At 26.8% G+C, this 15,663-nt stretch overlaps 1 protein-coding gene and 1 non-coding gene across 2 annotated transcripts; one reads left to right on the top strand and one right to left on the bottom strand.

Moving 5' to 3' along the window:
- Nucleotides 1-7,808: 7,808 nt before the first annotated feature.
- On the bottom strand, nt 7,809-7,881 carry TRNAK-CUU (transfer RNA lysine (anticodon CUU)). The gene has a single exon. It is a non-coding gene; the product is annotated as a tRNA-Lys (tRNA).
- A 78-nt stretch (nt 7,882-7,959) lies between these two features.
- Nucleotides 7,960-13,081, top strand: LOC110652108 (uncharacterized). Its single transcript, XM_058151755.1, has 10 exons — nt 7,960-8,123; nt 8,227-8,275; nt 9,063-9,169; nt 9,677-9,722; nt 10,716-10,850; nt 10,983-11,072; nt 11,201-11,332; nt 11,432-11,515; nt 11,694-11,758; nt 12,577-13,081. The coding sequence occupies exons 1-10, from the start codon at nt 8,011-8,013 to the stop codon at nt 12,761-12,763; spliced, it is 1,008 nt and encodes a 335-aa protein (XP_058007738.1). The 5' UTR covers nt 7,960-8,010; the 3' UTR covers nt 12,764-13,081.
- The last annotated feature ends 2,582 nt before the right edge of the window (nt 13,082-15,663 follow it).

Below are 15,663 nucleotides of genomic sequence, written 5' to 3'. Positions count from 1 at the left end.
ATTGTAAATAAAATAATTATGCAAGGCATATGTTTTAAAGACTAGGAAATATTAATACCATTAAATATTACCTAAAATATGATTAACATATAACTACTTATAAAAATATAACCTAAAACATAATAATTCTTAAATCAATAAATATGTTATAAATATATTTACACTGAATGTCCATTAGCATTCTTAACTTTTCATTTTCTATCAGTAAGTTTAAATTAATTTATAATAGATTATCAACATGAGTCTCTAGTCTTAAATATGTATAGGTTTCATGTTTTCTTCTCTATATTTTCAAAAGTACTAAGGTTGGACAATTAGATAGTTGGTGGTTTACGACAACCCGACTAAAAGGAAATATTGTTATCCAAATCAAAAAATTACTAAAAATGCTTTGAAGTAGTTCTGATATTGATCTTTTATCATAATGATTGTTTCCTTATTTCTAACTCATGGATTCTTTATGATAGTATGTCAGATTTCTCAAAACTTAAATTTGTGACCCTTGATATTATGAGCAAGAACTATTTATGGATATTAGATTCATTTAGACAATATTTCTTTCATTATCATTTCTATGAAAGCTGAGCATCTTATAGTAAAATATCTACTTGAACTCTGAAAGAGTTTACAAGAAAGATATTGCTATTAGAATTTGTGACCCTTGATATTATGAGCAAGAACTATTTATAGAAATTAGATTCATTTAAATAATATTTCTTTCATTATCATTTCTATAAAAACTAAGTATCTTATAGTAAAATATCCATTTGAACTCCGGAAGAGTTTGCAAGAAAGATAATGCCATCAGAAGTGGCATAACATTATTGAAAAAGATATCACCTTCAAAAGTGACTTAATATTATTGAAAAATTGTAAAACATGTCCGTTTGGAAATGTTCCAATCCCTAAAGCAAATGCAGCAATATTAAATAAAATTTATGAACAAGGTTGAGGCCGTGGATGTGAATATGGTCATAATCGACATACTTTTCATAATCGTAGCGGTTATAATAATCATTATTCTAATCATAATATTATATCTCACTACCAAAAGTGGTAGAATAGTGATTAGAAAAGAAAAATGTTAAAAATAAACGTTATGCTAAAGGTCATGTGCCTATCATACGCTAATGTATCTTGTTAAGCTTTACCAAACATCTTTAAAAGGAAAGGAAAAAAACTATTGAAAGAAGCCTTATTTATAATGATTTTGACCATAGATAAATTAATACAATATATTTAGATGTCACTGATTTTCTCCCTGAAACAGGAATTGACCATATGATTAATAATGGATTTCTCATTGAAGGAGGTATTAATCATATAGTAAATGATGAAAGTATTTAAGATTAGATAATGTTTCTTATTTTATTTCACATGCTTTCTTTATAATTTTCTATGCATCTTTTCTTGAATTTATTTCCTTATAATATATTTTTTTATGCTATCGATCTTGTTTAATGAAGAAAATATGGCTTTTCATCTAATTAGATCAAAGATTAATAGTGAGGATATGTGTCTCATAAATAGTACAACCACGTATACCATATTTAATGATAACAAATATTTTTCTAATTTGATTATGAGACAAACATATATTAATACGATATATAGTCGTACAAAATTAATTGAGGGTTCCGAAAGAGCTAATATATCCTTGCCTAGAAGAAAATTTACTAGAAATGATGTATTATTCTCTCCCAAGTCTTAAAGGAATTTATTAAGTTTTAAATATGTTCAATTTAATGGAAATCATATTGAGACAATGAATAAGGGAAATATAAAGCGTCTTTGCATTATTGCTATTATTTTTGGGAAGAAATGTTCATTTAAAAAATTACCCTCTTTATCCTCTGGAATGTACTGCACAAAAATTATTGTGATTGAAACATATGCTATAGTAAACCCAAAGGTTACTGATATAAACTTGAAGTTTACTTATCTAAATGACTTTATTGTTGGGCATGACTGGTTGGGCCATCCCAGATCAATTATGATATAAAAAATTATCAAGAATTCGTATGGTCATTCATTAAAATAAAAGGTTCTTCAATTCAGTGAATTCTTATGTATTGCTTGTTCTCAAGAAAAATTAATTATTGGACCATCACCAACTAAAATTGGATTTGAATCTCCTACATATTTAGAACATATTCAAGATGATGTGGCCCTATACATCCACTATGTGGACCATTAAGATATTTTATGGTTTTTAATTGATGTATGAATTAAATGATTGCATGTGTATTACTATTATCTCGCAATTTGGCATTTGCAAGATTGCTTACACAAGTAATTTGCCTACGAGCACATTTTCTTGATTATCCAATTAAAATAATTCATCTTGATAATGTTGGTGAATTTGCATTTCAGACTTTTAATGAAATTGCATGTCGATGGGAATAATTGTTGAATATCCTGTAGCTTATGCTCACACACAAAATGGTTTGGTAGAATCATGTATTAAATTATTGTAATTGATTACAAGGCCATTACTTATAAGAAAAAACTCTCTATTTTTGTTTGGGGATATGTTATTATGCATGCAGTAATATTTATATGTATCAGGCCAACATCTTATCATAAGTTCTCCCATTTACAATCAATTTTGGGTCAAAAATCAAATATTTCCCATCTAAAAATTTTTTGATGTGCAATATATTATTCTAATTGCTCTATCATAACGCACTAAGATAGGTCATCAAAGGAGGTTGAGAATATATGTCGGGTATGAGTCTCTATCTATAATTAAATATCTTGAGCCTTTGACAAGAGATTTATTTAGGCCAAATTTGTTGATTGTCACTTTGATGTATCAATTTTCCTGACATTAGGGGGAGAAAATAAGCAGCTGAATAAGCAAATTACTTAGCAATTATCACGTCTTAACCCTCATACCAAACAATGTGAACTAAAAGTTTAAAAGATAATTCATTTGTAAAATATTACCAATCAATTGCCAAACGCAGTCACTAACCTAAAGAGAGTGACTAAATCTCATATATCGGCCGCAAATGCTCCCATTAGAATTGAACTCTCTGAAGGACAAACTACCCATATTGCCTGTGCTAATGAGTCTACAGCACACCTGAAGTGTGGTAGACCCATCGATTCCAAGGATAAAAATCCTTGAAAATAAAAATGAGCAAAATTTCAAGATAGTCAAACTCCATATAAGAAAGCTCTAGCAGAGAAAACTTCAAAAAAGAACCTAGACATAACAAATAAATTTCTAGAAGAAATTCAGGTACTTGAAAGTAATGAAAATGAAAAGATCTCAATAAATCATGTCATGTCAAAACAAAAACAGAACCATATGAAATAAACATTGATGATATTTTTGCATATAATGTAGCGCTCAATATTGTGAAAGATGATAAGAATCATGAACCTAGGTATGTATAAGAATGCAAACATAGAAATTATTGGCTAAAATGGAATAAAGCAATCAACGTGAAATTAAATTCACTTGAGAAATGTAAAGTTTTTGGACCTATAGTTCGGACACTAGAAATGTCCAGCCAATGGGATATAAATGGTATTTGTGCAAAAACGAAAAGAGAAAAATGAAATCATAAGATATAAAGCACGACTTGTTGCATAAGATTTCTGGCAAAGGCCTAGTATTGATTATGAGAATACATATTCTCCTGTGGTGGATACAATTATATTTTGATACTTGCTCAAGTCTAGCAATTCATGAAAATGCATTTAATCGATGTAGTGACTGCTTATTTATATGCTCACTTGACAGAAATGTCAATATGAAAATCCCTGAAGGATTCAAGTTACCTGAAGCACAAAAATCAATTTCTCGAAAACTTTATTTAATTAAATTATATAGAGCTCTATATGGATTAAAGCAATTTGGACGCATGTGGTATAATCGCTTTAGTAAATATTTGTTGAAAGAAGGCTATAAAAATGATCCTATATGTCTATGTAGTTTTGTAAAAAGTTTGGGATCTAAATTTGCCATTGTTGCAGTTTACATTGATGATTTAAACATTATTGGAACTCCTAAAGAGCTTTCTAAAAATGTAGAATTTTTGAAAAAGAATTTAAGATGAAAGACCTTGAGAAGACAAAGTTTTGTCTTGGCTTGCAGATCAAGCATTTTAAAAATGGCATATTTGTCTATTAATTAACTTATATAACCAAGGTGTTAAAACCATTCTACATAGATAAAGCCTATCCATTGAGTTCACTAATAGTTGTGAGGTCGCTTAATAAGAAAAAGGACTATTTCCGACCTTGAGGAAATAATGAGAAACTCCTTGATCCTGAAGTATCATATCTTAGTGCAATAAGTGCACTAATGTATCCTACTAGTAATACTCTGCCTGATTTAGCTTTTTCTATAAATTTGTTAGCAAGATAGAGCTCTACCTCAACTCGAAGACATTATTGGAATGAAGTTATGAATATAATTTGATATCTTCAAGGTATAATAGATATGAGTTTATATTATACTAACATGTCACAACAAGATTTGGTTAGTTATGCAGATGTAGGTTATTTATTGATCCATATAATAGTAGATCCCAGACAAGCTATATATTTACATGTAGAGGTATAGCTATTTCATAGTGTTCAACAAAACAAACTATAGCTACTACTTCCTTTAATTATGTAGAAATTTTAGTAATTCATGAAATAAGTCGAGAATGTGTCGAGTTAAGATTAGTAATTCAACATATTCAAAGTACATGTGATAAACCTGCCAAAAAGAAAGTTTCAACCATTTTGTATGAAGATCTTATGACATGCATAAATCAGCTGAAGAAAAAATACATTAAAGGAGACAGGACAAAATATATTTATTCAAAATTTTTCTTCATTCATGATCTTCAGAAAAATGGTGAAATTAATGTTTACCAAATTCAAAGATCTTAAGTGATATTTTCATGAGGGAGAGTTAATACGCACTGTACTCTTTTTCCTTTTACTGTCATTCTTTCCCACTAGATTTTTCCGGTAAAGGTTTTAATGAGATAGTATTCATTACGTATGTTATAAAAGAATAACACTCTTTTTCTTTCACTAGGTTTTTTTTTCCACCGGGTTTTTTTCCTAGTAATGTTTTAATGATGCATATTCTTTAATGCATTGACGTCCAAGGGAGAATGTTATAAATATATTTATAGTAGATGTCCATTAGCATTCTTAACTTTTCATTTTTCATTAAATATTTCATTAATGATGAACTCTTCATCTTCTCATGTATATATATAAATAGAGGCATTGTGTGTGATGTTTGATATATTTTGAAAATCAATATGAAATTCTATTTTCTCTCAAACTTCTCTCTTCTATTATTCTCTTAATTTTGTCTTATTTTATAACAAAATATTATTATTTATAAAATTAATTGAACAAATAATAAAATTAGCATTTTAAATTAAATAACTATTGTTAATACTTATTTATTGACTTAATTACACAAAAATTTCAAACTTTAATTTGAGTTTTATTCAAATTTTTTTATTTTAACAATTAAGCCAAATTTATTAAAATTGAATGCAATTTTTTCCATTTTATTAAATTAGTCAAAATTGAAATTAAAAAAAAATATTTTATTCGTTTAATATATATATATATATATATATATATATATATATATATATATATATATATATATTTTAAATCTCTCTACACTCTTAATTTAATCTTCGTCTACCATTTGTTCTTATGACCCAATCTTATTCTATCCCATAAGCCACTCTCTTTCTAGATTTAAAAACTACACATAAACTTTCTCTTTTATTACAGTCACAGTCACTTCCATTACTATTGAAAAAGTTTCAAAGTAGCAACTGTGTTACACGAAGGAGGAGAACCATGATTTTTAAAAGACGATTTTGACTGTTTTAGGTTTTAGATCAATAGAGAAATTCAGAGACAGTGTCGGTCAAATTATAATCAATTCATTTTAATTTGAGCTTATATAAGTAATTAGATTACTTTACATATCAAAATGACTAGTCAAGTCAATGTTGCAATCCAACCACTTATATATTGCCCTTTTACTTCATATTATTTTAATGTGAGATTTCAACAAAAACAAATGGTAATTAACATTTAAAAAATTATTATTCTCCGAATGCAATTTTACTTATCTAATAATTTTAATTTTGTTAAATTTTTATTTAATATTTTCTTTTACCTATTTACAAGAATTAGATAAAATATACATAATTTATATATCTACGATATACATAAAAATATAAAATATGAAAAAACATTTAAATAGAACAAAATATGGTTATATTTATATAAAGAAGTAAATTAATTAATTATAATTAATGAACTTTTTTAGAAAATTATAAAATTAATCTATTAATTTTTAAAAAACATTTAAAATGATGATGGCTCACATAAATCTAAAACTTATTAAGAATTCCACCTGATAAACTTGTATATGAATTGCTGAAAAATATATGATCAAAGTTATGTATTTGAAAAAAATTTAAAATTGTGAAACTATATTTAAATTATAAAATTTTGATAGCAAGTCTCATTTTTTTTTAATCTCATATATATATATATATATATATATAATTTCTTATCTAATTCATATATTCTTATGAAAAGACATGATGCATACATTTTTTAAATTATTATATTTTTTTAGTTTAAAAATAATTTTTTTTATGTTAACCTAACTAATAAAACATTATTATATAAAAAAACTTTAATTTATCAAAAAATTTGAAACATGCAAAAATCAATTTTGGTTTTAAATAAACAAAAGAACATTTTTTTGAAAAAAATACCATTAACTAACATTTAATATTGCTTTGTTATTTTAATTTAAACACCTTAAACACCAATCATGGTTTTAAAGATTTATTTTTATATTATATTTTTAATTTATTATATATAAATTCATAATTAATTAATATTATATGTTAATAATATAACATTTCAAAAATATAATCTAATTAATGATACATTAATTCTTAAATTAATTCTTAAATTTTAATTAGATTAAAAAAGAACTCTTTTGTAAATAAACTCTCTATATAAACATTTTCTTCATAAAATATAATTTTGAAAAGTCAATTTTTTTTCATGACTTTTCCCTTCCATGTGTAAAATATTTATCTTTTTTAAACAAACTAAAATAATATTCTATTATTAACTGTGGCATACAATGCATGATAACAAAATTAAATTAAATATTATAATATTATAAATTAATTTTTACATAATGCATAAAAAATATTATCTTAATTCTTATTTTCTTTAGGGTTTGAAATCCTTTTTTAACAGGTATCAAAAGCCATTGAAATTACTATTAATTTCATTTATAGTATTAGTAGATTTGATTAATAATAGAAGAAATAAATATGTAAAAAAATTTTGTGATGAAAAATATTATTCTTAATTTATAGATTTACTAAAAATATAAAATTTAATGTTTTATCATAATTTTATGATTTAGACACCATTAATTATTATTTATATAGAATTATACAATTATCTAAATTAAATAACAACAGTGATAATAATAATTTAAATATTAAAATATATAAAACATTTTTATTAATTTATAATAATTTTTATTGAGTATTGATTTTCTCAATATTTATTATACTAATATTAAAATTTTAATTTTAATTTAAACAATTAATTTAATATTTTTATATATAAATAAAAAAACGTTTAAATAGATATAAATGAAAAAGAAAACAAAAAAAAACATTTAAATAGATATAAATAAAGAAAACAATGGTGCCACAGTATGGAGAACGAAACACGACATCGTTTATACTACTCAGATTGAGAAAGGTCAAAAACTAAAACGCCCACCGTGGGGCTCGAACCCACGACCACAAGGTTAAGAGCCTTGCGCTCTACCGACTGAGCTAGACGGGCTCGCTTGAAAATAATTTGTCTGAGTCTTTCTTAAATAGTAAAGATAAGCAGTAGACTTACATCCCTTGTTATAAACGGAAACAAAGTCCATTGTCGTGGAGGAGGAATTAGAATCAAGAGCAGAAACAAATGGAGTTTGTATGGACTCTGGCAGCGCTTCTTGCAACCCTAGCTCTGTTGTTAGTTTTGCTGTTACTCCGTCCAATCATCGTTGAAGCCTACAAGCGAAGACACCATAACAAGTAAATATTCTTCTCTATTCAATCGCCATTTATCTGCTTCCTTTTTTAATTCATGATTCAGTATTCTTTGTTCATTATACTTATTGATTCTTGTTTTTTATAGGTACGTTGATGCTCCTGCTATCTTCGAGGATCCGAATTCGTTGAAAAAGGTAATTCGAAAGATTTTTATTTTTCTTTTCCCAAAGTGCTGTTTGTTTGTTTGACCTGATTTTATATTTTGTTAAGGAATTTATTATATTCCGTTTGGTTGCTGAGAAATTGAAAGAAAATTTAATTGTTGCTTGGTTTTTTATTTACTGACGAACTACTCAAACTAGGTGAAGCTGAATACTATTGATCAAAGAGTAATTTTTTTTTTTTTTTTTGAAGATAGGATTTGTATTACAAGACTGTTGTAGTATAAGCTAATAATTCAAAAAATGAGGTGCATTGTCTATCGGTAATATGATCTCTGTCACTTCTATTCAGTGATTCTTTAAAAAGAAAAAAGTCATAGGCTATATTGGCTATAACTCTAATATTGATGAATATGTGAACGCTTGTCTGGAAGGAAAATATGATCCTAGATGAGTCAAATTACAGATGTTTGTTGTTCACTTAGCTTTGATAGTTCTAAGTTCTCAGCATCACTTGGAGCAAATTGGGTCTTAAAGTCTTCCCTTGCTAAGACATTACCAGCATTGAGTAAAGACTTTTACATGAAAAACTTCCAGTGTGTTATGTTATTAGGATTCCTCTATAGATAGTTATGGTACAACTTGAATTTGAATATCTTTGGGTCAAGAAATATGTTGACTTCAAATTAAAAAACAATCCTTGAAGAATACAAAATGTCTAGCCATTTTTAAGAACGACTATGATTAATTCATTTCATAACTTATTGAAATTTGAAATGCATTTTAGTGAACCTAACCATTCTTGTACCATTTCTTACAGGTTCCATGCCCCCACATCCATGACCCGGCAGAGAAGTATATATCTTTGATAGTTCCTGCATTTAATGAAGAACATAGGCTTCCTGCAGCACTTGATGAAACCATGAAGTAGGTTGAAGCATATTAATTTATAACCTTCGTTTTCCTTTCCATTGAGTATGTTATAACAGTGAAAGAGGTTTTTCTGTGTTACGGAAGCATAGCTTGCAGTGCCAAGAAAAAGAAAAAGGAAAATTAAGAGTATTTTTTTTATCCATCATCATTGCATGAATGATAACAATATAGTTATGTAAAATATGTGCAAAATAGTTAAGCTAACACAATCCCCAAACTGGGAACCTGGCGACAAGACACCATAGTTTTAGCTTGTAGCTTGTAGCTGTAAATGCGAATGATCAAATCTTGGCACGCTAGAGACTCCTTCAAATGCTGTTTTCATTGTATAGCTTATATGTTTTTTTTTTTTTAATATGCTGTGTGCATAATAACAATCAAGATTGGAGGATGGGGCATCTGGTTTCGGAAAATGCTTTAAAGTTATTAATTTGATTTATGACTCCTACTAAGAAAATTACATTATTAAAGCATAATGATGCTTATGTCTTTACTTTGTAGTTATCTCCAACAACGTTCAGCAAAGGATAAGTCATTTACTTATGAGGTATAATTTTATTCTTCTGATTTCCTGGATCGCCTGAGTTAGTTTCTCCTGCTAATGATGAATGATTGTGATATAAATGCAACATAAGATTATAGTTAATTGACTACCAAGAAATTAAATTAAGATTATTTGTCTTTCGATCTTTTCATTTCAGATGTGTATGGGAAAGAAAAACACTTCACCTAAGAAGTGATGAATGTGGGTTCTGATTCCAGGTTTTCCTATGGTGATGATAATAAAATTATGTGCTTCATCAGGAAAGCTAATTTATTTTGCATATCCATTATGTGCAAATTTCCTAGAATAGGTTATTGAGGTTAGTATTTGAGGCTTCGAGCTATAGTAGCATTAGACAATATTCCGTACACCGAAGCGCTGGGTATTTTAATGGTTAAGCATTCTGCCTCCTATTATCCTATAAAAACTAAATTATTGAACTCTTTCATCATGCAAAATTTTAGTTAACACTTTAAATTTTATTCTGGTGATTGATTAATGCCCATCACTAGCTTTTGTTTACATAGAGTCTTTTGCTCTCAGTCTGTTACTGTTTGCTTTACAATCAAATTGAGAGGGCTAATTTCTCTATTGGCCCTTCCTTATCCTTGCTAGTGAAAAACTTCTTTTTGAAAAGCATTCTGATTATTGTGTTACTTTGGATATGTGTTTTTGCTGAGTATTACTTGATTATCCTTCAAGATGCTATCTCGGATATGTACTTTCATCATGTCAAAACCTAAAAAGTATTTGGTAGACTGAAAGCCATTGAATTTAGATTATTCAAGCATGCACATGCATCAATGGATGCATGTAACAATATAGATACATAAATAGGTAATATTCCTATAGGTGAGTTGCATTATTTGAGCATTTAATATCAACTGATTGCTGTTTGCCTATTGCATTGATTACCGTATGAACGTTTGAGGATGTGCTTTGTGTCTATCATTTTCTTCAGTTCTACATTTGTGAATGGATGAATTATTAATACAGGTGGTGATTGTTGATGATGGAAGTGCTGATGCCACAAAAAGAGTAGCTTTTGGCTTTGTGAAAAAATATACAGTGGACAATGTAAGAGTTATACTTCTTGGGAGAAATCATGGCAAGGGAGAAGCTATTCGAAAAGTGAGTCTAATCCAAACTTTTTTTTATTTTTTTAATTAAGTGATATTATCTTCACTGAAGAGCCCTCCTCCTTACTTGTGCACAATGAAAACAATTGAAGCTCTTTACCTTTGTGAAAGCATTGTAAAACAGGGCATGCTTCATTCTCGTGGTGAATTACTTCTAATGCTGGATGCTGATGGTGCAACAAAGGTTAATGACCTTGAGAAACTTGAAAATCAGGTTTGTGTTAGCTGTGGTTATGTAGACTGTGCAATCTTCATGAAATGTTTAGTTATTGTGAAAATTTCATATAAAAGTATGGAAAAGTTAACATAGTTACTTCGGCTACTTGATATTTTGCCTGTTAGATTCATGCTGTTGCCAAAAAGGAGTTTAAATTAGGAGATGGAGCTGCTAGGCATTCAAATTTTAGAATATCTGATTTTCCGGTTGCTGCATTTGGTTCTCGTGCTCATCTCGAGGAGAAGGCTTTAGCAACAGTTCAGTCTTGCTTATGCTTCATTTCTATGTTTTTCCTTGTATTTCTTGTCTATCTTTATTTTGAATTCTCATGTTTGATCCAATTTGTTGTGTTTCAGAGAAAGTGGCACCGCAATTTTCTGATGAAGGGCTTTCATCTTGTTGTTCTCTTAACTGCTGGTCCCGGAATTCACGATACACAGGTGATTTTCTGAAATATTTATATCATGCACTTGGTCTTTATTTTGGCAATAGCACAGATACCAACTCGCTTTGCAACTTTTGTTCAGATATAAACACAGAAATTACATGAGTATGTTATTTTTTTTGCTCTCTTTTGTTTTTTATTTTCTGCTGACGTGGCCTTTTCATGAATTACAGTGTGGTTTCAAGATGTTCACCAGGGCTGCAGCAAGGAAACTTTTCACAAACATCCGGCTGAAAAGGTAAGCATTGCCTCTTTCAATATGTCTCTCTTATATTTTTTATGTTCTCAAATTGTAAGCTCAATTCAAAAGAGGTTAACCCAAAAGAGAAAAGACTATTGCTTGGTGTGCTCCACCCTTCATCCCCTCATTTAGTGCCCTGTGTGCCATGCCAGTATTTTTATTGCTCAAAATGCAAAATGCATTGGGTGCAGGTTCATTTAGAATCTCATGTTGAGGAGTGATATTAGAAACCTGTTCTTATAATTATAAACGAAACAATATTCCTTTCTAACTTGAATGATTTTTCTTTGACCCAAAGCTTTGCGAGAGATTTTCACATTAAATCAATTATTTCAAAGTAAAAAAAAAAAAATCAATTATTTCAAAATTTCAAAGATAAATGTTATATGTTTTTATATCTTTTAGGATAATGTTCAAAAAAATTCTAAACTTTGAGGTTTTTTACAATTCTACGCTAAACTTTTTTTTTTTTAACAAAAATGCCCAAAACTTTGAATTTTTTACAATTGTATTCTATCATTTATTTTGTTGTTAATTCTAACGGATTTTGCCATGTCAACATAGGAATGTCAAAAAAAAAACCAAAATTGATATTCATTAAACCTAATTTATGATAAAAGAAAAAAAATAAAGAAAATTCATTTCCAGCAAAATTGACACATCTACCAAGAGCATAGAGGTTCGTATTCTACCTCCCCACTCCTCTACCACTAACTTCCCTCAACCTCTATATCTCACAAAGTCATTAGACACCATTCTCTTGCTTTGAATTTATTATGTGCACTGATGTTTAAAGAAATTGGACTATTGTGCAGATGGTGCTTTGATGTTGAGATCGTTTATCTATGCAAACGTTTCAGTATCCCCATGCTTGAAATTTCTGTAAACTGGTCTGAAATTCCTGGATCCAAGGTGAATCTATTAAGCATTCCCCACATGCTTTGGGAGCTTGCAATCATGTCCTTCGGATATTGGACAGGAATGTGGGAAATTTGCATATGACTATTCATAATGGAGTTCATTTATGAGAACTATTGTGGTCTTCCTGGCCTCTTCTGATCTCATGCAATTATGGACAAAAGAAGCTGATATGATCCCGACCTCAGGGGTGAGGAGCAAATTTCTATTTCTTTTGAGTTTGAAATGCAAGCACAGTCTAATCTTTCTGCTCATTTTTGTAGTACTAATTGAGTGATCACATTTTTTCTTTATTTATCATTTCTTGCTCACTGAACTCAGAGTTTAGCTCCTTGTTTAAAGAACTATGTAGTTGAGTTATACGATACATTCATATGAAACCAGAACTCATGTTAACGAGACTGTTCCTTGCCTCAACTTAAGACAACAATCAAAATAGCAATCCCTGTTTTCTGTTTTAGATGCTAAGGAAAATAAGTGTCTTTGACATGAGGAGGATGTTGTTTTTTTCGCTTGTGTTATCCTCTAGGGTTAGCTTTTCAGTTCTTTCAGTACTCGCCTGAGATTGGACGTGCATTGCCCATAGCAGCCATAAGAATCAATACGCAAGTGCACTTAAAATGAACCGAGACATTCGTCATTTCCCATAGGCATGACTGGTCGGCTAATGGCTGCGTGTATGACGCTTGCTTGCCAATGGCTGACTTGTAGTAAGCCAAAATGCCAAATGTTATTTGCTTGGCAAACGATTTTAATAAGAAATAATTTAGTTTGACCTATTTTTCTATTTAGAAAAATTGAAAAATACTTCAACTTTATTTAATTTTAATTATTAGATATAACTGATAATTGGTAATTATTGTAGTTAGTTAATAATTAATAGTTGATTGTAGTTAATTTATAAGTAAAATTATTTTTATGTTTAGTTATAACTATAAATATGAAATATATAATTTATATCAAGTATTTGGTAAAATTATTTTTATATTTAGTTATAACTATAAATATACAACATATCATATATTTATATATTATTAAAATAAATATGCAATTATTAATGTATTATGTCACCTAATTTATTTTATTACTAAATAAATGTATAATTATTAATTTATTATATCATATCAATTATTTTATTTTTGAAATAGATAAATAAATAATTAAAAAATTATAATCTAATAATTTAAGAAATAAAAAATAAAAAAAAATTATGATTCTATTTATTATTGAGACTCAAAATTAAAAATATATATCAAAAATATTATTCTAAATATTGTTAAAAATAATTTAAACAATTATTTAAATATTTTTATAATTAAAATATATTAAATTTAATTTGAAATTAATTTATAATACAGTTTAATTAATATATTTAAAATATATTTTTTCAACAATATTTTAATAATAATATGAAATAAATCGTTTCATTTTTTACTGTTATAAAATTTTTCTAAAAAAATAAAAATAAAAAGGATAATTTTATATTTATTTCTTTTTATTTATCGCATGCTACTTAACAGTGTTTCAGTTGAAACATGAATGATTTGAACCTTTCATCCGCATACTTAATATTAAAGTTATTTTTGTCAAACCAAAAAAAAAAATTTATAACAGTTTATGAGCAGCTCTATTTATAAAATTGATAAAAAAAATTAATCATTTCTTTTTAAAAAATTAATTAAATATATTAAATTATCTTTTTTAATTTTTTATTTTTCATATATAGGTCACACACATATGAATTAGTAACAAAAATGAATCATTGTTAAAATTATGACAATTTTAATAAATTTTTTATTCTCATATAATTCATACACACATAATCCATTTATAAAAATTATATTTCATTATGAAATTTATTACTATTATCTTCATCATTCCTTGTTCATTACTTTATATTACATTCTTATATTATATTTTAGTAATCATATTTATTCTAATTCTATTTTAATGTGTATTAATTTTATTTTAACTTGAATTTATATTCAAATAATATATTTTTTAAAAATATCTATTTTATTAATTTTATAATTAATTTGCACTACTATCTTTAGGCAATTATAGCATTGAAAATCAAGTTCTATCAATAAATTATTTTAACTTATTATATTAATTATGTAATAATTTAGATTTTTTTAATCTTTATTATGTATGAATATGAGGTGAACTTGATAAAAATATAATTTATATTATTTACAAAATATTAATTAATATAATTAATGTAAATTAAAATTTTGATCCTATTTAAAAAATAATTCTAATTATAAAAAAAATTCAATTTTATAATTCTATAATGCTAATTCTACAACTAAAAGTACATATTTAAGTTTTTTTATATATATAAAAATATTTAAAATTATAAAATTTATGACTTTTTCTTCTACACTTTTCCCTTTTTTTTTCTTATATTTAATTTAATTGTACATTCATGTTTCCTTCCGCATTCATATCTATTTATATTACATTCTTATATTATATTATAACTATTTTAATTTGAATTAAATTATTAATTAAAATCGTATTTTAATTTATATTCAAATAATATGTCTATAAAATAGTCTTTTATTAATTTTTATTATTATCTTTAAGCAATTATAGTATTTTATTAACAATTTATTATGCAAGACATAATTTTAAATTTTAAATTTTTAATTATTTTTATTCATTGTGTTAATTACACAATAATTTAAATTCTTTTAATCTTCATCATGTACATTGGTATGATTCCAATTTTGTTCTATAACCATAGGACTCTTTTGTTTGTCTTCATATTTTTATTGACAACTTATCCCTCGTCCGGTGGTGCCCAGTTTATCCATTTCCTTTTTTTTGGTTTCTCTGTGTTTATTTTTTAATATATTATCGTTTATTTTCTTTAATTAAATAATTATAATTTCTAACTTTAATTTTTTTTTAAATAAACCTAAATATGAATATTATTTATTTATATTCTATTATAAAGTTTTATATTATATCTTACTTGT

This window comes from Hevea brasiliensis, chromosome 8 (genome assembly GCF_030052815.1).
Source record: "Hevea brasiliensis isolate MT/VB/25A 57/8 chromosome 8, ASM3005281v1, whole genome shotgun sequence".
Classification (NCBI taxonomy): Eukaryota; Viridiplantae; Streptophyta; class Magnoliopsida; order Malpighiales; family Euphorbiaceae; genus Hevea; species Hevea brasiliensis.
This window is presented reverse-complemented; position numbering and strand designations above follow the sequence as displayed.

Coding starts and splice junctions, on each gene's coding strand:
- LOC110652108 (XM_058151755.1), top strand. CDS start 8,011: ATGGAGTTTGTATGGACTCTGGCAGCGCTTCTTGCAACCCTAGCTCTG. Junction 8,124..8,226: donor AAGCGAAGACACCATAACAA/GTAAATATTCTT, acceptor TGTTTTTTATAG/GTACGTTGATGCTCCTGCTA. Junction 11,073..11,200: donor TTGAGAAACTTGAAAATCAG/GTTTGTGTTAGC, acceptor TTTGCCTGTTAG/ATTCATGCTGTTGCCAAAAA.